The sequence below is a fragment of the Sturnira hondurensis genome, unplaced genomic scaffold (genome assembly GCF_014824575.4).
Source record: "Sturnira hondurensis isolate 20B ecotype Veracruz unplaced genomic scaffold, ASM1482457v3 Scaffold0018525, whole genome shotgun sequence".
Lineage (NCBI taxonomy): Eukaryota > Metazoa > Chordata > Mammalia > Chiroptera > Phyllostomidae > Sturnira > Sturnira hondurensis.
In genome coordinates this window covers 12,549,366-12,572,588 of record NW_028091156.1, presented here as the reverse complement: position 1 = coordinate 12,572,588, position 23,223 = coordinate 12,549,366, and the positions used below count along the sequence as shown (strand labels likewise).

General features: G+C 44.5%; 1 protein-coding gene and 1 long non-coding RNA gene across 5 annotated transcripts in view; one reads left to right on the top strand and one right to left on the bottom strand.

The window, feature by feature from the left end:
- The window catches only part of RGS7 (regulator of G protein signaling 7), a 314,036-nt gene extending 292,010 nt beyond the window's left edge, over positions 1-22,026 (bottom strand). Inside the window, exons 1-2 of one of the 4 annotated variants that reach the window (XM_037069439.1) lie at positions 21,784-22,026; positions 20,639-20,764 (exon numbers count right to left, since the gene is read on the bottom strand). In XM_037069439.1, the coding sequence (XP_036925334.1) occupies positions 20,639-20,716 (78 nt within the window). In that variant the 5' untranslated portion in view covers positions 20,717-20,764; positions 21,784-22,026. Of the gene's footprint in view, positions 1-20,638; positions 20,765-21,327; positions 21,650-21,783 lie in introns of those variants that run through there. The other 3 variants (XM_037069441.1, XM_037069442.1, XM_037069440.1) reach the window with 3 other exon arrangements.
- Positions 5,365-12,726, top strand: LOC119003207 (uncharacterized). The gene is made up of 3 exons (XR_005069901.1): positions 5,365-5,379; positions 11,390-11,394; positions 12,592-12,726. It is a non-coding gene; the product is annotated as an uncharacterized LOC119003207 (long non-coding RNA).
- Positions 22,027-23,223: the final 1,197 nt, after the last annotated feature.

The window sequence follows — 23,223 nt, the reverse complement described above, 5'->3', positions numbered from 1 at the left end:
CTGTCTTTTACTCCCTAACATTTTCAGGGCTTGAGTGTGACCCATATCTACATTAAAACCTTCCACGTCCACGGTCCACTAGTGAGTTACACATGTCATCAACAGCTATCAAGGGAATCACAGAATCACTTCCAAATTTACTTTGACAGGATACAAAGGTTATACCATTAGAAAAAAAAGAGAAGAGCGTGTTTGAGAAGAAAGACAGAATTCTGTCAATGACGATGGGAAGCTGTGCAAAGTGCACTCGGTTACAAAAGGGGCTGTGAGTGTCCAAAGGCTTCAGAGCCCAGGTGCAGCTGCTCAGACGTATGGGATGCCCGCCGCTAATGGCAGAAGACCTGTCTCCTTCAGCATCACCGTGCACATCACTCAACAGGGGCCTCCACAGTTGTGATAACGCAATGAAGAGTTAATCTTCTCCTCCGAGCTTGGCGATGCCAGCCCATCGTGTATTTCCTTTAATATGGTTCTATCTGAGCACAAAGGAGCTGACAATCATCAATAACCACTCAGAAAGCTGGTCCCCACCAGTCCTTAATTGCTGGACAACATGGTGCTGTCCTTGGTATTAGAGAAACAAGAGACCCTCTTTAGGTCTAGGAACTTCAAGAAAGTCTGGGAAAGCATCTGACCCAGTGTCCTGTGTGTTCCTGATGAACGAGAGGTAGATACAAATGATACACGACATTTTAAAATTTCACAGCTGTGCACCAGAAAATACGGGTTACAAAGTCACTGGAAACTTGGTGACACGTGTCTGACGAAAGTGAACCCTCATGCCTCAGGGCTCTGTCCTCTGGTGTGAAGAGCTTGAAGTCACACGCCCTAGACCTGAGAGGCAGAAGGGAAACCGGGGGGTTGGCCCTAGGGTGCCCCACACGACAAAGCAAAATGAAAGCCTGTTTCTATTTCTCTGGGCACATCGTGTCCATTGGTTCGTCATTTCAGCTTTGACTCATTTGGCTATTTCGGGATTCCTATATTAAATGTGTTCTTTCTCAGTAGATTTTTCCTTGTATTTTTTAAACTGTTTTCTCCAGCAGAGAAACAAAGGTAACTAAAGAGGCATGATAAACCCTAAGTATTATCTGTTGCCAACTTCACATACTCTCTATTTAAAATTAGTGGAAAAAGCCTAAATTAAGGAGAGGGGTAGTACCCTGGGCACTCACCCATTGCGCTCACCCATTGTGAATCTGTTGACTGAACTGAAAGTCATCACTAAGATGACAAAACCTCTTAGCTTTATTTTGAGGGTGAAAAAATGCTAATGAAACTTGATTGAGCATCTACTGAATATATTGCATTATAGCAAAGTGTTTGAGAGAACAAGCTTCAAGGAAGACCCGGGTTTAAAATCCTGGCACTACCACATGCAGCTTAGCCTTGGCGTGTTCCTTAACTTCCCCAAATCTGCAATAGTTTAAAGATTCAACTATACAGTGTGTGCAAAGTGCTTAGCACAAATGCCTCCCGTATGGTTAAGACACAAGACGGTTTCACTATTATGGTGTTGTTATTAATATTCTGATCACTGCTGTTATTATTACCCTTACCTACTGACTTTTACATATTGTAAGACTAAGTTTTAGATCTGGGATCTAGTGATTATTTTTGCTAATTTAAGTCTGCATTTACTTTTTAGTTTTGCTTAATCCATAGTCTTTCTAGCAAGAGACACAGACATAAATGATTCATGGGTAGAGCTCCGGGGGGATGTCAGAAGCCAGCTGGAAGCCTGACCAGCAACGCTTTACAAAGACACGAAATGAGCGGTACAGCTCCTATCCAGATCCCTGAAGTGAAGGAGTCATAAAGTGGTTATAAGCTCATCACACACCACACAGAGATGTATGGTAAAGCACAGAGCAAAAAGGACCAGTGTACCAGAGAACCGTCAGTAAAACTCAGGGAGTTCTGCAGATGGGGAGGTGGTTTTGTTGGCCCAGGGAACTCCCAGGAAGCAACGGACCGGACCGAGATCACAGCCTCGTTTCCCAAGTTGTTCTTGGGTTACTTTCACGCTGACCCTCCTTCCCACCCACTGCATCCCCAGCCTCCACTCCAGGCCTCACATTTTTATGGGACTGATTTGTCAACATTTATAGAGCACCCTGCCATTTTAAGAAGTACTAATATGAGGCACAAGGATGGAAACTGGGAAGCACAAGACTGGAGTTAAGTGAGGTGTCAGACTGTTAAGAGTTTGTCCAGAGAAGGCTGACAAGCAGGAAGATGAATCTTCCAGCCACATCTTTTGAGACAGAGCTAAATGAAACAGGGACGTTAGCCCTGGCTGGTGTAGCTCAGTGGACTGAGCGCAGGCCTGCGAACCACACGATCGCAGTTCAATTCCCAGTCAGGGCACATGGCTGGGTTGCAGGCCAGTTCCCAGCAGGGGACTCACAAGAGGCAACCATACATTGATACTTCTCTCCTTCCCTTCCCCTCTAAAAGATAAATAAAGAAAAATATTAAAAAAAAAGAAATAGGGACGTTAATCCTGGAAAGAGAGGGAGGGCTTGGGGAGGCCATGACTATGTTTTCGTGTAGGTGACGTGTTCTTCTGTAAATGAGGTTTAGACATACTCTGTGCAAATCTAGAAATATGAGTGAGAACCACTGGAAAGAGAGCCAGAAAATAGATTATATACAAATGTAAGGAACTCATTTATCATGCTTTGAGGTGTCTGACCAGGAATACCTCCTGAGGATGTGAGCTCCTTCCAGTTAAGACAGGTCGCACAGGGGAGAAAATTCTGGCAGAGGCTGGGGAGGGAGACCTGAATTAGGCAATTTTCACAGTCCCTTCACACTCTGCTTATGAAGTATCTAAAACAATGAAACTCTTCCCTTTCAGAGAAAACCTAATTAATTGTGCAAACTGTTTTGAAAACTTAATAGTGGTGTACATCTCTTACTTCCAAATCCGTATGCAAATAGGCAGCAGAAACGTATTGTTGGCCTTTCTTCTTTGAAGAGTTTATTGTATTGCCAACAAAACAAAGCTTCTGAATCCTCCCCACAGATCGCCATAAACAGGAGTAAGAAAAAAAATACTTCAACTTCTGAACCCTATAGTAGCAAGTCTCACAGTGCAGGGACTCAATCTGCAAGGACTCAATCAATAGCTCCATTTCCCCTCCAGCCTTTGCTTTCTCCACTCCCTTTGAGGGACAGAGAGTGTTATTTCCAGACCGGGAACAAAGATGCCTGAGGCTGTGCCCTCCAGTCTGTCTCAAATCAATTCATACCCAGAGGCAGAAAGAATAACAAATAACAAGGTTTTGTTTTTGAAGGGTCTTTCTGGGAGAGGAAGTTTAGTAGTTGAAGTTTGGCAAGAACCCCGGGAGCAGATGAACAAAGAGGCAGACCCAGGGGCTCTGTAAAGGCATCCACTAACTGCAATGTTGTCATCGTGGTCCTCGGCCTCTCTTGGCTTTGGCCAACCCTTGCCTCAGGTGGCCTGCCAGACTGTGGTTTGGAGAGAAAAGCCCTGAGTTGGTGAGATGAGGTTACCAAGGTGAGAGTGACTTCACCAACTGTTTCTTCAGCGAGGAGCCTCCTCTGGACTGTCAGATAATAGTCAGAATGACATCTACGTGGTTGGGCTAGGAGAGGAGACAGGGGTTGGGGGAAGGAAACCCCAGTCCACGTGTCCCAATCCATACCCTCGGCTGCGTCTGAGACTGAGGTTTCTGATTCACTTTCCACAGTAAAGACAGTAATGTACCCTGTGGGTACAGGAGAACACTGAGGACTAAAAGGAAATAATGTCTATAAAGGTGCTTTTCTAAATTTGCAATCACTGCTTAAATGTTAGACTGTGGCCATCTTTTCCTATGCCCAATAGTCATGATCTGACTCCTTAAACCTTGACAATTTAACAATCGTTTAAAGCATGCACCATATTTTCTTATTTTTTTAAAGATATCAAAGCCACAATTGACCCTTGGACAACGCAGGGGTTGGGGTACCCACCCTGCACCGTTCCAAATCCCTATAGAACTTGACTCCCCCAAAACTGAACTACAATCCTCCGTCAGCATCTGAGGAAGACTAGTCCAGCACCCCTTCCTACCAAAACCCATGGAATCGCAAGTTCCTTATATAAAGAGGACATAGAACAACTCGTATGTTGGTCCTTCACATCCCTAGTTGGTTGCCTCAGTGGATGCAAAGCCCAGGCATATGGAGAACCAACTGCACATTTGGTGGGGTTTTTTTATATTTTATTTATTTATTTTTAGAGGGAGGGGAAGGGAAGGAGAAAGAGAGGGAAATGTCAATGTGTGGTTGCCTCTCATGCGCCTCCTGCTGGGGACCTGGCCCGCAACCCAGGTATGTGCCCCGACTGAAAATCAAACCACAGTTGTTTGGTTCACAGGCCCGCACATATTTGTTTTTAAAAATCCACAAATAAATGGACTCGCACAGTTCCAACCATGTTGTTGAAAGGTCAACTGTATTTGCATCAAAGTAAGGTTATTTTGAGTTTTAAATTAATTTATTAATGCAAACTTTTTTATTTCTTTGGCATCTTAGTTTTCTCATTTTTCAGTAGAAATAAATAGTCCATGGTATTTCCCTGTTTCAGTAAGTATCGGTGTAGTTTCTACATAAATAGCAATAATAAAATTATGGTTTCACAAACACTGTTTGGTTCTATGACGTTTCAGCAAAGCAAAAGCCATAACCACAAAGGACCTTGCTCAAAAACTTCCTATCTGTGGAACAAGTCGGTGAAATAAATTAAAGTATACGCACATGATTAAAAATGTTTCATTCTCCTCAAAAACAAAAAAGTTAAGATAGAGAACACATCCCTACCTAGAATACACAGGTGATGACTGGGAAGAACAAACACCTTTCAGAACTTTTAGCTTCTAGGTGTTATGAAGATCAAGGTTAATTGAAGGGTCAAAAATCTCTTCCCCTTGAAGAGTAGTGACCAGGGCAATGGTCGAAAGAGGGGACTCATCCTCAGTGACAGGGTTTGGCTGTGTTACAAAGATCGTTCCACATGGAACGCTTCAATAATCTCAAAGGCACTCCTGTCCTACCCGTGGCATCAGCCCCACTGAACAGAAGCCCCGCTGGAGAGAGGAACCCTCCTCTCCTGGAAGCACTCATTCTACAGTCGAATGGCTTTTCCAGCGGGAAAGTTCTGCTGTGGACTGCAGGGTGGTCAAGTAAGGGGAGCGTGACTGAGCGCTCCTCCCAGACAGCAGTGCCCATGCGACTGATGGAATTCTCTTTTCTATACTGTGGTTTATAAAAAGTAGTATAAGAAAGTCCATGGATTTTCTGTTTGCTTTGAAGGCTATGACCATTCCGTATTGTTTGTAAAAAGAGCAAATTGCAATCACAGAGGTCGTGCCTTGGCAAAAGGCTCTACCAATAGTTCTCAAGTCATTTCAAGTCATTAGTTGAGTTCTGCAAAGCCTCTGTAATATATACGCAAACAGGAAAAAAAAAAAACAGACATTTAGCAGACAGGGTGCTTGGTTCTGCCAGTCTGATGCTCCAAACAATCAAAAATAATATCCATGGGGCAATCAATTGCTTGCACATTGATTATCTGAATCTCTAAACTAGTAAGTAGGGCTACACCAAGTAAAATTAAAGAGCACAGTGAGCTACTAAAGAGACCCCACTGGTAAGGGAGGCTCTGCAATGCTGAGAGATGAGTAACATCTCTCAGGTTACTGGGGCAGTGAGGGAGTTTACTCCAGCAGCCCAAGCCATAGCTTAAAAACTTAGCTATGCTGGGGAATCAGCTTTCCGTCAACCATACCACACTGTACATATGTAAACACATGCGTATGCATGGTTCACATTGAGAAATACATATGAACTCAAACAGACTATCGAAGCCCACCAGCTAGTACTAATGAGCAAAGTCGGAACCAGAGACTTTGGGTTAGTCCAAAGTACTTTCTACTCTGTGGGGCTGACGTAGCGCTCCAGGAATTGCAGCAAACAGGGTTGGCGCTAATGCAACAAGTTATAGAGCAAACGGCAAAGCTGCCATTTTTGCCTTGGTTTGCAGAAATACTTATTAATAAAACATCAGTCAATGAATGTATTGTCTGTGGTAACAATTTTAACCACAATTCTAACCCTTCCTTCCTTCATATAGTCCTTAATCTGTCAGATGTTTCTTAAATACCCAATGAATAACCTGTCTGACAATGTGTTGGGTAGTATGGGGCAGGGGGAATCAGACTCTAATCCGGTTCTTAAAGAGCTCAAAAGATTTTAAAATATACGCTCACCCACATATACTAGTGATGCACTGATACACGCTCAACAATCCGTTTTCTGGGGGAAAGAGGGTGACAGAGACCTGGATTATAGCATTATGCCCATTCCTGTGGTATAAATATTCCTGCGATGGCTGATTTCAATCTGACACAAGGCTGCTACTGAACCTGGGGTTGGGGAGAGATGTACAAGCCTGTCTGAGCTGGTTTATGTTTATATATTTATATTTATACACATGTAAGTAAAATAACTAACCACATTTTTTATATCTGCTATATCAGAATGGTGGAAGTATGGTTGATTTTTTTTCTTCTTTGCATTTTTTACCATCTAATCTTTTTCATAAACAGAAAAATACTTCACTAGTACAACTTATCCCAGACCAGTTTTTCGAGGTAATCTTGGCATTTCCGAAATTATCAGAGGACCAAAGAGACTGAAAGATTTTGAAGGCACGAGAGATTAGCTTTCAAGCAATTTGTCCTCATGGAACTAAGAAAGGAAATGTCATAGAATGTGCCTAACTTAGTGAACTTTCTGGAGCTCCACCTTCATAACCATATGACTCTCTATTCTGAGGTCTGTCCACAAAAAGTCCAGCCATTATTAACATGACAAGAACGGCTTGCCTGATGTCGATGTACCCTGACAGCCTAGGACAGTGGACTGGAATGCACATACATAAACAATGACGACTTCACTGTACTTCTGGGAGCGGTAGATGCCGTTGAGAGACCATGTCCACTGTGTGGCCATCACATTCAAACTGACTGAGTGAGTAGGGAAAGAACCTGCATCAAATTTTGCATTCAGCTCGAACATCCCTCCGCGGAAACTATTCAGTTGCTTCAGAAGGCCACAGCTATGGGCAACTGGTGATCGGCAGCTTCATCTCAACAACACACCACTCATGCATCACACCTTGTGCAGAGTTTTTTGGTGAAACATCAAATCACCCTGGTGACTCAGCCCCTCTACAGCCCAGATTTGGTGCCCTGAGACTTCTGGCTTTTTGCAAAACTAAAACACTTCGGAAAGATAAGAGATTCCAAACCACTGTTGATGAGATTCAGAAAAATATGACAGGGCAGCTGACAGCAATTGGAAGAACTGTGTGAGGTCCCAAGGTACCTACTTTGGAGGTGACTGAGGCGTCACTGTCCCATGCGCAATGTTTCTTGTATCTTGTAACTTCTTCAATAAATTCCTCTATTTCTCACAGGACGTGGCAAGACACTTTCTGGACGGACCTCAAATCTTATAAAATACGTATATTTACAGACCCTGCTTCACCACTCAGTTTCAATTATTTTAAATATTTACTCCTAGAAAGGCTCCACGTGGGAGAAGAGGAGGAATGTGGGACCAAAGACAAAGCTGGTCCAGAGTGCAGGGGTCCCTGCGAGAACATTATTGCTTCTGCTAAGCCCCCGGGACAGGGGTCAATGAGATGCCAGCTGGGGGGTTCTGCAGTCACTGTTCCCAGTCTCTGCAGCGGAAACCCACGGCCCCTCCTTCAGCTTTCTGAACATACAGATGCATTTGGCTTTGAAACCAAACCGCTTTGCCTCAGCCAGAAACCCTCCTCTTTTCCTTTTTGCACTTATGACTGTCTAAACTATTCAGCTTGTAATCTTAAAAAAAAGTTGATACTTATCATCATTTTTTATGTAAAGAGCTAGACGTCTTGTGGTGAGAAAATAAAACGCCTTGTTGCTTGCCTAACATTTTTGACATTTGCACTGCATTTCCCCATGTTATCATGTGTAATTGTCACAGTAATCCCCTGAAGTAGCTGTTCCTAGCTCATCTCTCTGTGAGAATAAAGAGCTGTAGGGAGCCTGAAGATACCCTCAAGTTTGCAAAGCAGCAGAGGGGAAGCCCACTGCCCACAACACGTGGGCTTCAGATTCTATATTCCAATCCAGGAGTGAGGTCTGCAGGCTAGGTTTGCAAAACACAGAGCTTGGAGTCACACGGACCTGATTCAAATCCTGACACCGCCTACTTTCCCCTGGTGTGGTCTTCAGCAAGATTCTCTTCTTCGCTGGGCCTCACTTTCTTCATCTGCAGAATGCAGAGACAGTACTCACCTCACAGGATGGTATGAAAATGAACGTGGGCATAAAGTGGGTTCCCCAAACACCTACATCCCCCTTTTCTGGGTTCTCTAGTCCATTCTTTATTTCCTCTGCTTCCTCTCCTTGCACTACCCTTGTTCCGCACGAATTTTGTTTCTTGCCCTGAGTTGCCCGCCTCCTCAATTCATCAGTGACAAGTTCAATAACCGTTTGATGGCCAGTGTGTGATACACCCTGTATTTATGCAGCAAGAATTAGCCACAGACAACGGGTAAGTCAGAGAATTATGTCAGTCCAACACGGAAGCTCCACCGGTCCGTGCACCATTTTTCTTAGTACGTTACATGTTGTGGCATCACAATGCAACAACCAAACACAGAGTGCACACACACGTGGGTGTGGCAAGCTGTGCAGGAATGTAGCATTGACCTTGCAGCCCATCCTTCCTCTTGGCTCAGTCTGACTAAATGCTAGGGTTCAAAAGGGACTATATGTACTGGAAATTACTTGCGAATCTGTCACCCCTCCGTTCTTGGGACTATAAAGTGCGCTGATAAAGGACAGGGTATGATCATTGCTGATTCTTGATTCCCGGACATTTCTAATAAATTACCTTGTACATAAGAATTGTTCAATAAAAATACTAAAATTCAATTGAACTACATGCAGAATTAATCGAAGGCAGAATTTCTTAAGTTGCTTAAAAGAAACTAGAATAATTCCTAGAGAGCAAATAGGTTATGTTGAAAATAAAACAAGAAACATATTTGAAATAAAACTTGAGAACTCTTGCTACCTCACCCCTGAAAAATAAAAGGCATTGAATATAGTGGTTAAATTAGTTAGAATGCAATTTAGCTGTGACAGAAAGCCCAAATTTCACTATCTTAAAGGCACCTGTAGGACAGTGAAAATATCCAGTATGATACAATGATGGATATATGTCATTACATATGTGCACAAACCCACAGGATACACAACACTACGAGTAAACCCTAAAGTAAACTCTGGACTTAGGTGATTATATGTGTCAATACAGGTTCCTCCTCGGTAAAAGTATGCCACTCTGATGAGTCATGTTGACCATGGGGACGCCTATGTAGAAGTAGGAAGTATCTGGAAAATCTCTGTCCCTTCCTCTCGATCTGGTTGTAAACCTAAAACTGTTCTGAAAAATAAAATAAAAATAAATAAATGAGGTCATCTTTCTCGAACATAAAACTTTATGCGGGCAGGTCAGGTCGGAATGCTGACTCTGTAACCGTCAGGACCACGGATCTTTCCGTTCCATGGAAACTCTCAGCCTCCACCACCTGGCCCAGGCGGCTGCATTCCAGCCAAAGAGAATGAGAAAAGCAAACAAGAAAAGGACAGGCCCCTCTCTTTTAAAGGGCACTTCCCAGATACTATCCACACCTCTTCAGTGTTTACATCTCTTTGGCCAGATTACATCACACGGTCAGGCCTGGGGGCCTGGGAGATGTCATCTTTATCCAGGGCCCTGTGCCTGGCTGCAAATGCAGAATGCTATTATCACAAAAAAAAAAAAAAGGAGGAAAGACATACCAAGGACAGGGAGGTTTACCACAATTTTATAAAGTGACAATGAGCTTTGAGTCAAACAAATGAATACGGCACCAGGAAATTAGTCCCAAATTCATCCGTTTGTGGTAAATGTGCAGAGTCAGAACAGCCCCCAAGGTGAAGGCTGTACCAGTGCCAGTCAGTGAGGAGAGCTGGCCTCCACTCCCGACAGGTACGCTGCTTCCGACTCTGAAGCCGTCCACACTTCCGTCGCACTTGGTCTTAACACTAAGGCATCTTCACGTCGGGCAAGGGAAATAGGAAAAAAAATAAATTACTGCATAAAACCAAGACTTAGGAGGGAAGGAGAGATTCATTTGAAATCATCTTTCTACACTAATCTAAATGAATAGCAACTTTTCTGTTATAACCAAATATATCTCTCTTTTAGATTCAGGATAGAGTGGACACTCTATATTCACTGATACTGTCCAAAATTAAGCACATTGGGAATAAAAGGAAGGAAACTAAATAAAAGTCAAAAAGGACATTGAATATTCAAATTTGGAAAGCCTAGGATTTTTTTTAGAGAATTCACAAGATCCTTTAAGACATGTAGGACCGTCTGTCCTACCTGAACTGCCCCAAAAGCAGCAATTTCATAAAGTCAAAACAATAAAACCAAATTTATTTTTAAATGTGCTATTATTTCAAAGTTTTTATTAAGAAGCTTCAGCACTACCATCACCCAAAAGAGCCAATTACTGAAATTTCAGTCGAACTAAAAACCTGAATGCTAAGAATAGAAAGGACTTTAATAATCTCCCATTACTACGAAGCCAGCTCAGAAGCCCAAACAATACCAACAGAAGTTTGGTTACACAGAACTGTCAGTGGTCATACCATCCACAGGCCAAAGGCGGCCCTGAGGAAAATCTAATCTGCATTCAAAAGCTCTGGATTCTCCGAAGAAAATATGCAAATAAGTACATGAGAAGATGCTCAATCATTATAGAAATGAAAATCAAAACCACATAAGACCCTAATGACTATAAACAAAAATAACAACTGTTTCGTGAGGGTATGCACTTTCGTGCACCACTGGTGGGAATGTAAAATGCTATAGCCAGTATAAAGAATGGTATGGAGTTCCCTCTAATAATGAAACATATAATTATCACATGATCTGATCATTCCAATTCTGGAGGTTGAAAGTACCGACTCAAACAGATATTTGAACACCCGTGTGCATAGCAGCATTGTCCACAACAGCCAAGGGATGAGGGGCCCACGTGCCCATTAACAGATGGAGGGATACACAAATGGGGTCCATACATGCAGTGGAATATTACTCGGCCTTCAAAAAGGAGGAAATTCTGACACATACAATAACGCGGATGAGCCTTGAGGAGATTATTGTAAGAGAAATAAGCCAATCACCAAAAGGCAAAGGCGGTACAATCCCACTTACAGGAGGCCCCCAGAGGAGTGAAATTTACAGAGACAAAGTGGAGTGTGGGTTGCCAGGGGTGATGGGAAGAGGAGTCGGGTGTTGCTGGATGGATGCAGAGTTTCAGCTTGGGAAGACTGGGAAGCTCTGGTGATAGTTTCACAACAATGTAAAGGTACTGTATGCCATTAAAGTGTATACCTAAAAATGGGTAAAATGGCAAGTTATACCTGGGATATATTTATTGATTGGGGGGGGGGCATTGATCAGTTTTCTTCTGTATATGCCCCAAGTGGGGATCAAACCCGCAACCTAGGTATGTGTCCTCACTGGGAATCAAACCTGCAGTCTCTCGGTGTACGGGATAATGCTCCAACCAACTGAACTACCTGGCCAGGGCTCTTGTCTATGTTTTACCACAACAAAAAGAAAGAATGATATACCATCCACTTGAGCAAATATGAAGAAAATTTAAAAGCTCGTGGGGTATAATGGGCCATTATTTTCAGGGCCCAAGACAAATAATAGAGTAATCATCATTTCATCTACCTTTATCTTCATAAAAGAACCCAATCTACTGAATACATACTAAAGAATTTATATCTCAATGATATACTTTCAGATATTTGCTTCAAAATAATTACCTGGGATATAGCAGCAGAGGGGCATACAAATGAAATAATATTTACCCACCATTAATAACTGTTGACACTATGTGATGGGTGGAGGAGAGCCTTTATATCTTCTCTACTCTTCTATTTGTTTGAATTGTGCCATAATTAAACATTTCTAAGTACTACTTCATGTACATTACCATGGGAAACAGTTTTAAACAAAGTTATTGAGAACCGAAATTACTGAGAACAGCAATTCTGAAAAACAGTATGGGAAATGGGGGAAGCCAAAGAACTCACAGGCACGACGCATGGACATGAACTCAGTGGGAGAATTGTCTCGGGGAAGAGGAGACCAAGGGGAGGGGGGCAAAGGGGAAAAATGGGATGACTGTAATCACATAAGCAATAAAAATATATTTTAAAATATAAGATACATTAAACTATAATCAAAAAATTTTTTAAAAAAGAAACATTTCAAAGTTCTCCTTGGATGTCATCACTTCCATTCATAATCTGGTTCCTGTTTTCTGGGTTTTTATACTTGGGTTACATGTGTTGAATGTTTTCCTACTTACCCAGGCTTTAATTTACATGCACTGCTTATGTAATCCTCACAATAACACACAGGTTGCAAACGGAAAGCTCGCAGGCCGAATCCCGCCCTCCACCTTGTTTTATCTCGCCCGACACCTTGTGTCTACCCAGCAGCACCACTGAGCTCACGCTTAACTATTAAGGAGTAGTTCACATTTATTCAGTCCTAAAGTTACATTCGGCCCTTTGAAGGCAACCTCAAGGCTGATGTAGCCCCAGCGAAAATGAGTTTGACGCCCCTGCAATAACCTACTATTATCCTTATCCCCATTTTACAGGTGAAGAAACTAGGAATGAAAGAGGCAAAATAATCTGATCTAAGTTCACTTGCTTTGTGCCAACTGTAGCCAAGGAGTCTGCCGGCAAAGCCTTAAGCTTAACAAGTACTTTTCTCTAACTGCAGGTGTATGTCTTCCCCTTTCCTGCTAACTCACGACAGGCTCTTCAGTCCCGAGTTGCTACATCTGGGGTGCCTGCTTGAGAGCCTAGGGAAGGAGATACTTGCTATTAAGATCAGCACCTCTGCCGCATCTGTCTCAGTGAAGCCTGAGGATTTTCAACATCAGCTTATCTCCATTTCGTCCATTCACTGAGCACTTACTAGGGGTCAGCGACTGTAAGACTTTGGGCACTGAGCTAGGCACTCAGGACTGCAAATGGAAGACACAGATCGACATAATGTCTATTTTAGAAGCCAGGCGACCCCAGAATGAATACATTTCTCTATCACCGAGGTCTTCCCCTTTCATGGCATTAGCCGCCCTATGATGCGTTGCTTGACACCCGTCTGCCGCTGTGAAATTAGCTCAGGAGGGCTCAGACACTGTCTGTCTTGTCCACACAGCGCCCACCACAGTGCTGGGTCAGAGCCAAGCGCACGTCATAAGCAGAATCGAATTCGGAGTGACTCCACCACTCACTAATTTCACTGGAAGCAACACAGTGAAGAGGCATGAGTAGGGACTAAGCTTGCATTCATTCATTTATTCACTTGTACCTTTCTGCAGTCACTATTCAGGGATACCTACTATGTGCTGGGGACACAGAGGTGAGAGACGTGTCTCCCCATTTATGGAGTTCACCAGTTGTGCATTCAGTCGGCTTGAGTCATGGGTTTCAGCTTTCTTATTATAGGAATAGGGTACTAATAACTGACAGGCAACTTTATTTTAAGAAAACACACAATATACAAAAAGGACCTGATGCATGCAATAAATGGCAACTATTCTAATTAATAAGAAACCAAAAGTCAAAACACAAAATACTAAGTAGAAAAGTCAGAGCAACTGCCGAAAGGCATTAGGATCCAGAGGAAATGCGTGTAGAAAACTTTAGCAAGAGAAAATATTAAGAATGTGTTCTCTCTACATTAGTACTTAATTGTCTTCAAAATCCTTGCTCGTACTACATCACCTTAAATACCGAGAGTGAAAATTGTCTCAGGTTTCTGTACTAGAGAGACACCTTCTAATACACTGGTTTGCCCAACATTCAAAAGCTTAGTGTGGTCAAAAAAGAAAAATCATGTAGGTTTAGACTGTTCTTGACATCTCCCAGGAATGACCAAACGGGACATCATGCCTCCAGAACCTCTGAATGACCCACAGTACCAGGGATCCTCAGCAAAAGCAGGAGAAGACTTCTCAGGAAGACTCTTGCAAAGCTTATTCTTACGGGGAGTCTTGGCCGTGTCCACAATTCCCAAAAAAGACTCTGTAAGCACTATTTCCCAGTCTCTCTTAGTTAGGCATTTTCCCTTGGGTCTCATCATCTTCTCTGCGACTCTGTAAAGCAGGCTCTAAGAGAAACGAAGAACACTGCCCAAGCTGGCACAACTAATCAGGCGAGGTCGGAATCCACATCCGCTCTTCTTGCTCCTACACCCTGCCACCCCCCCCAATCCCTACCACTTCCCTGTGGGCTCTGTTCCTCTCTTGTAACACTGTGAGACATAAGAAAGAGAAATGAGCTTTTTAAAAAAGTGAATTCCTTTATAGCCCAATTTTAAATCCTTTTTACCGAGAAGCTTCTGGTCTTCCTCCGGTCTTCTTGGGAAATGGAATGATATAGCTAAGCTGCATGTCTGAGATGCCACAAGGCAGAGATGAACTGAAATGCTTCCACCACCAGGTGGCAATTTTAATGGAGCTGGAATCAAGTTCATGATCGCCTATTAGAATTCCAATGTCCTGAGCCCTTTGTTAATTGAATAACACATAAGGCTAAAGGGAATTTAAAAAGAATAAGTTCAATTTGTATATTGCCTTGGCCAAATGGAAGCGAGTAGCAGGATTTTTCCCCCTGAGGATCTGGGTACCCACTTTATCATTTACAATTATCTCACAATTAGATTGATATTCTGTAAGACAGAAGTCCATAACCCTGATGTTTACATGCCTGCTTTATGCTGCTGTAAAAGAAGAAGCAAAGACCAATTATTTGTGTTGCTTGTTTTCCAAAATCCTGTTTTCAAGGAGATAACATTTATTAAGTCATTCACCCATCCAAATCCAAAATGTTTCCCTCTTCTCTCCTGTGATCGCATTCCATCACCCACTCTGCCTAAAAATATCCGATTTCCATCACTCCACAGAACCACAAAGGCTATGAGAAGGCCATAAAATCCCTAGATGGCTTGCTTCTCTTTTGTACATCTGCCCTTGCTCTGATCAATCAGATTTGGGACGGTTGGAGGTGAAAATGAAGGAAACAAAAATCGGGTCACAGACCCTCATCTTTCCCACAAACAGCCCTGACAAGGAGCAACCAGGGAGGAAGACGCTCAACCAGGGAAGGCTTTTCTGCTCTGAACTCAAGTTCATTATCACCCCAAATTCATCCTTAAACTCCTGCGCATAAAACACCTCTGCCTGCTTCTCAGTGGAACTATCGCAGACGATGATCGAATTCCAGCTCAAAACACATGTCAGTGTGTCTGCCACTGAGGAGAAAACAGGTCTGCCCTTGACTCACATTAAGTTCAGGTTTACAGCGACAATGACCCTTGGCCCACAAAGGTGCTGTATTGTTTTTAAGCAGTTTGTTTCTGATTTTCTTCTGTACTAGCTTCCGAAGTAGAGCTTGGTGGTTAGATAGTCATATACTTTACATAGCGCTCCCCTTGATATTTCCAGTACCCCAACTGGCACAGAGGGGTGCTTTTAAATGAATCTGAAATATACAAGGTCCTCCGCCTTGGACTTCTTCAGAAGTGCTAAGACATTTCTCCTCCTCCCATCGCCTGCCTCCCAGACCAGACCCTAATTCCGAAATCTGAAGGCTCATGGCTTGGGCCTTCCAGATAATCTATTCGCAAACAGCCCGTCTTTGTCTAATGGGACACCCTCTTGTTACCACCTATAAATACTGTTCATTCTACTAACACCCTAAACCCAGACAGATCAAAATAACTAAGGTTCACAACATCCAAGGTTGTTTTTATAGTGGCGTTTTAATGGGGGGACTATTGACCCCCTCCAGGTTGCCCAGATCGGACGATGCCGAAGAAGCCAATGCACTGACTTCATGCAGAAAATGTCAGCTACCGCACCTCCCACAGAGCAGGAGTGCCTGCCACACGTGCCCCGCGCTCTCTTCCAGAGAAGAAACAGTCACACCCCTTCCCTGCAGGTGCGCCTATTACACACCGAGTTCGGAAACAGCCTTCGGACACAATGTCCAGGTCAAGCCAGTCAGCATAGGTGGTCTCACCGGGGTGAGAGCCCCCATCGGGCGTCCTTGTAAGAAAAGCCAGCAGTCCCTTCTCACTCTTCGAGCACAGAGCGGTCTTCACCCTTAAAGACTAACCTTTGCCACTGGACCTATGGCCCGTAGGACAGCAAGTTTAAAGGCGCTTGTCAGTGATCGGACATGACAGATGCCCAAACAAGGCCGATGTCCACTCTCTTCTCCAAAAGACATTGTTTTTTTGTTTGTTTGTTTTACAATTAAAATAAGAGGCATTTTAGGAGAAAATCATACTTCACTCTCGGGTCTTTTTCTTTTTTTAGTCCTCACCTGAGTATATGCATATTGGTTTCAGAGAGAGGGCAAGGGAGGGAGAGAGAGCGGGAGAGAAACATCCATCGGTTGGTTGAGTCTTACACATGCCCTGACCCGGGCCCAAACTCGTTGCCTAGGTACGTGCCCTGACCGGGAATCAAACTCGAGACCTTCCAGTCTATAGGATGACACTCCAACCAACTGAGCCACATGGGCCAGGGCCACTCTTGACTCTGTTTCGATAAAAAGGAAGAAACAAACAGAAGGAGAACGACTCAATGGAAGATGAAAGAGGAGAGTGAAATGAAAGGAGAGTGTGTGGAGGGGGGGTAGCGGAGGGGAGGGCAGGGGCATAGTGAAGTTCACAGGTTTGCTGTTCCCAAACACATGTTCATTCCACTCACGCACAGTGAGGAAAACATTTTCATTTTCTTTTCTGTCAGCCGGAGCATAAGCGATCGCTGCAATAACATCAGAAGTTATTGGTCACTGCGAGCATCCTTGCTAGTAAGGAGCCAGCACGCCAGCCAGTGTAAAATATTGGCCTCAAGGTGCTCTAAAAAATTTTGTTTTCAGATGCAGGAATGTCAGCTTCTGGACTAAAAGTGATGTATGCTGTCTGGTGGGCAGCAAGTGGGCCTGACACTGAATCTGGAATGTGTCTGCCCGAACCCAGGGTCCTTTCGAGCAGATGCCAGCCCCAGAAATGAGGGTTTTGCCCAAAGCAGGTCGGGAACGAGAGTAGTGTTTGAGCCCATAACCCCAAACAAATCTTAGCTCTGAGTTGTCACGTCCACAAATGTTTTAGGAAGCTAGTCCGAATCTAAGACAAGTCAAGGCCAGGTGGACCTCTGATTAAGAAAGTTAATTACATCTAATTTCATTCCTATCAAGGCCCATCTGAAGGGACCGAGGAAGCCCCAGGAATAAAAGTAGCCAAGCCTCATATTTTACGAGCTTTTAAATAAGGTGTTCTCAAGTACATAAAATGGCCTAAGTTGATCACTGGCTTATGAGAAAAGTAGCATTATAAATTTTTTTAAAATGGGTAAGGCAAATATTTGGTCCATACAGATTTTTTTAAAATGCCCCTTTGACATCAAATGAAGCCTAGAGATTCTTCACGTGAAGTCAAAAAGCTACCGGGCAAGTGCCTGAGACCGACTCGCAGGTACCAGCCCTGATCATGCGGTAGCATCACTCCTGCCTGTATCTGTCATTTTCTATGGGGGCAAGATCGCAGAGCTCGGCCAACTGTCCATGTTACTCCGTAACATGACTGAGGAATTCTTCATGAAACAAAATCCCTGGAATTTTCCTGTCACCTGGAGGAAGTCCTCTAATGGACAGGATGATGACCAAAAGAGAGAGAGGCACAGCAGAGGAACAAAACAAAACGAAGCATCCAAGGCTCTTTCCTCTGAATTCCACTCTGGTAACCACGCACTCACTGCTTCCTCACCCTCACAGGAATATTCTTAAGAGTCCTTCCCAGCCTACCTGGATAAAATGGAAACAGCATTTACGTATCTTTAGCGTGTAAGTCAGTCATCAGAATCGGGTGGTACACAAGAGGATCCTTGGTGGGGGGGGAGGCGGCGTTAGTTCAGAATCCACTTGCAAGAGCTATTGCGAACAGTGAAGCAGAGGTGGGGAATTGGCGTGAGTCAATAAAACAACACTCTCTCTATTTAGTCTCTCCACTGTGGTTGAGCAACGTACTGTGGGACCGAAGTTCTTTTCTAAACCGATGATGGCTTTCATGATTAATAAGCATGTGTAACACTGTGCTTATTCTTTCATTCAGAAGGAGCAGATGAACTATCCTAATACATCTGTTCCACCTATACCCCTCTCCAAATTAAAATTTGGCATCTACGGAGAAAATATTAAAGGTAAAGACCCCATAAGATAGGGGGAAAAAAGAGACAAAACGATCACACGCACTTCGTGATGTCACATTTTATGTGCATGTAGACAGGGACCATTTGACTTGGTAACTAGCAAATGACAACCAAGGGCACTGTGTTTCTTTATATAAATTATCTGACATTTCTTTATACTGAACTAAGGTATTTTTCCCAATAACTGCTTATCGGGGAAATCTTTTCTAAAAATAAACTATCTGTGGCATTAACCCTAAACACATAGCTAATAAAAGGAGGTCACAATAAATAGCACAAACAGGTCTCAGCTTAGCCAGCAAAATGACAGCACTGACAAGAATGAGGTATTTCACTCTCCCCCCAAAGCCACCAGAGTCTATTCATTTACAAGCAGCACTAACGCTACACAATTTACACAGTAAATTCAAAATGAGTAACATGCAGCTCAGATACACTAAATAACCCAATCACTATTTCCAAACGTCGTAGCCTCATTTTAATGTATTTTCATGATAACTGACTAAATAAGACACATGGTTTGATGTCGTATTATGCCTATTTCTAATCAAGATGACTTCACTGTCAATTCAGCCCCAATCTTTCTGAGGAAACAGAGAGAAAATGTAGTGTTTGACCTAGCTAAATACAGTCATTTTACATCCAAAAATCCACCTCCCTACATGGCACACACCTACAAGATAGAATTAATAATTCTCATATCTTGTATATTATAAAATACAAATTCATACCAAACAATAAAAATATTATAAATCATCTTAAAACACAAAACTGCCCCCAAATAGTTCTCAGAACCAATTCTATATAGAATGGGCCAATATCTGGTTATTTCAATCACCAGAGAAATAAGACAGTAATAATTTAGGTTCAAGTTTATTATTTTCTTGCTTTATCCAGATGGGATGCTTTAGGCTAAATAAGCAACTAATCTCTATGTTTTTCTTCCCTATCACACTATATCGTCCCAGACACATAAAACTGTATTCACAGGTATACAATACAGGACTGTGCATAAGGCTAGAGAGAAAAAAAACAGCTAGCATTGGGTCCATATGCTCACGCATCCTCGCACAAGCAATAATAATATTCCCTCAAACATATAGTCATCACCTTTGACTGACCCTGGGCTGCACGGAAGGAAAGTTTTGACCTCCTACAGGTCAAAGAAGCACATAGCCTTTCATCTTAATTCATGACTAGTCCTAATCCTGTAGCTGAAAGATCAATGCAACACATCCTGACTTTTTAATGAGCTCATGCTCATTAAAGTCTTTAAAATTTTCTTAGTTTCAAGGTATGATTTCCTTGTAACCATTGCTGATGTTAACCAAAGAAATCCCTCCCAATAAGCACTATGGCTAATACGCTAAAGGAAAAAAGCAATCCCAGCATAAACTGCAATAGAAATGACTGGTACAAAAGTTGAATAAAGAATACTGCCTCCTTAATTTCGGTAATATTGTTGATTAGCACTACAGTGAAGTTACCTAAGCAACCACTCTGCCTCATGCATGACATCCGAATACATCTTTATGACAGTGGTTCAATATCTACAATTTGGTTGCAGACAGCGTTCTCATCAAATGCATAAAACCATCAGATCTGTGGCAACCAAAAAAAAAAAAAAAACCCACACAATCTCTGGAAGATAAAGATTTATGTATTGGGCCTATGGCACTATAACACAAATATCCATAAGCAAAATTATAAAAATAGCACAAAGTACAAAGTAATTTGGGCTAAAACAAAGAAAAAATTACAACCAGAATTGTTTCATTGGGAGTAAAACCATTAAATCATGCATACACTCACAGACACATTCACACTTGCAGCGGAACCGCAAAGTGGTCTAGTCTCATTTCTAACGTGAAACATTTCTAATGCATTATAACCCAAAGGCTTAGCGATAGTATAAGGAAAAGCTTCCAAAAGTTATTAAGGATGCTACAAAATCCTGTGTGGGGTGCTCCAGTTTTCTGTTATTGCGGACCACTGATTAAAACTCTGCAGAAGCAACCAGGAGAAGTGTGAGGACAGAGGTGACTGTACCTCTACACACTTGAGAACATCAGACCATCCTAAAGTACAGTCCTTAGTGATTTGGAAAGCCATCAGGCCAGAAAGTCGACATCCGAGGAAACATTTCAAGAGAGCCGGAAGTTCCCCCTTCATCCAAAAAAGTGAAGAAATTCTTACCTTTCTGTACACCAGCATGTTGGGTGATTCGTCCGCCACCCCGTTGCTGGTCTGCCCGTAACTATTCCCCTGGGCCATTTCACCCACACTCGGCTCGCGCGGGGATACAGGAATTATCGGTCCGTGCTGCAAAGGGTTAGAGGGACTTCAGTGAGATCGGAATGGCGGTGCTCAAGGGGGCAGACGCTCTGGATGCGTCTACACCATCCACAGCCCCCACCCCACAGGGAGCATGCGCTGGGGCTGACCGGAGGAAGCAGCACAGGAGAAGTTGTTTGGGTTTGTTTTTGTTTTTGTTTTTGTTTTTAGCTGAATCTGTATCTACAGTAACCCCAGGGAACTGTAAGAAATGACCGTCTCTTAGCTAAAGTCGTCATTTGGCTAGAGCTTTACATTTAAGTGATTTTCTGGATACTTATTTTAAAAAGGGTTTGGCGCTCACCTGAAAAAAATCCCACGGTCACCATTTCCAGACTACAGAGAGTTTTCTCTCCTAATACCTGCACGTCCACTTAATATTTTCCCAAAAGGGGGGAAAGGAGACACCGAGTGCAGCACATTTTGTCCCAGGTGTATGTCTAGTTCCCCCACATGCCGGCGCCTGGCGATGCCCTTTCCCAGCACAGGTGTTCCTCTTCGTCCCCCCCGTGTCTCCCACCCACAGGCTGGGTAGCCTCAGCTACTTTCACCTGCCTGCGCTGCCAGCCACTGGTTCCTCTCCTCTCACGTCGCTGTGCTTAGGCAGTCAGGACGTAATCGTGCCCAATCTCTGCAAGAAGGCATCAGGATCTACCCCGGCAACAAGAACTGGTGGGAGTCCAACCCCACCTGAAGGCAATTAGCGCGCTCCCCAAGGGAAGCAGCCTAACGGAGAAGCCTCAGAGCAAACATCCAACGGGAGCCCACAAGCAAGCCCCAGCTCCTGGGCTCGGCTCTCACGGCAGCACAAATGGCAGGCGAGCCTGTGCCCCGCGCCAGCCGCGGCCGCAGAAACCGGGAGGCAGTTTCAGCACCCGGGACCGCGGCGAGCGCGGGGACCCCGTGGGCGGCCGCGGGGCGGGGAGCGAGAGGTGGGGGCGGGGCGGGGCGGGGGCCTGGATGGCTGTGGTGGCGCTGCCTTCTCCCCTCCTAGGTCCCCCATTTACCTCCTCGGCCAAGGTCACGGCCCCGCCGCTTCTCCCTTCCCGGGCGGGCTGGAGTGCGGGCGGTGTCAGCTGGCGGCAAGCAGAGCAGCGAAGCAGGGCAGCTTCATCACACTGGGAGGCTGCAAAATCCGCGCCGTCCGGCTCCCGCCGCTTAGGCGACCGCCACCCTTGCCGCCGCCGTGCACAGGCGGTCCTGCAGCCGCCGCTCGCGTTCGCTCCCCGCGGCCGCCGGGCTGGCTGCCTCCCTCCTCCGCTTCTCCGCCTGGGCGCTGGGACCAGCAGAGCGCGCGCGGGAGTCGAGACGCCCGGCCCGTGCGCGCGACTAGGAGGCTGGGGGAGGGGCGGTCACGTGTGCCCCGGCGTCTGAAGGTGCGGGCTCCGGGGGGCTCTGCTCCGCCTGGCCACACCGCCAGGGGCACCCCGGTCTCCCCACTCTCTCCCCTGGGGAGATCAGCCCGGGTTCTCGAACACCCCGCCCGCCCCGATGTACTTGCCGCTGAAGGCCTGGAGATCGGCGCTTAACGCCCAATGGCAGCCGGGAGGGAGCGCAGGCGATGGGTAGGGGGGCGGGGGTTGAATGGATGGTTGGAGCCCGGTGCAGCCAGCTGGCTGCATTCATCACGTGCCAGGTGACTCCGCTGACAGTATGAGGGAAGCAGTTGACCTATTATCCTTATAGTTAAATAACCAGAAGGGACAGATAGTGAGAAGTCCTAGGAGTGAAAGACAGGGTCCCAGGACCAAATGAGTCGTTCAGCCCATTTGCCCTCGGACTCCACAGTTTCCTCCCAAGTCAGAGAAGTGGGCTGCCAGCTTCAGGTGAAAATCTTGCCATCTGCCTAACTGAAGGACCACCCCCAATGCTTGGTCCCTCCCTTTGACAGAAGGAGCTCAGAGGAATGTCCTCACACCCACTACTTTTTTTCATCCACTAGCAATTTCAAAGACGGCCTGGGCGCTGACCGCCAGAATTACCCTCCAGGTTGCTCTTCTCTAAGGATTAGAAGGAAATGAAGAAGAAACATCCGTTTTGCCTCGATTATAGTAAAGAAGCTTGTGTCTGGCTTTCAGTGTTCCTTCCTCAGCTGTGGGGACAAGAGAGACAGAAATTAGTCAAACCAACACCGTCTTAACTGCCTGCATCTACACAGGAGAGAACTTACCCATGGGCAGGTCATCCGTTCCCACCAAACCTGCCAGCCCTGGGCCCATGCATTTCCCCAGCCCCGCCCAGGCCTTGCCAGGGTTCACTGATGGAACAAGTATTTGTCCCACCACCTTCTGTTCTCAATACCACCTCGTAAAAATTTCCGTCCCAAACTACTGTACATTCACCCTACTCTGACCCTTCCCAAGTTCCCAAAGTGTTTCCAGTGCCCTTTCTGGAAATGTCGATCATTTTCAGTAAAACTGCCATTTTTTTCCAACTCCTCTGAATAT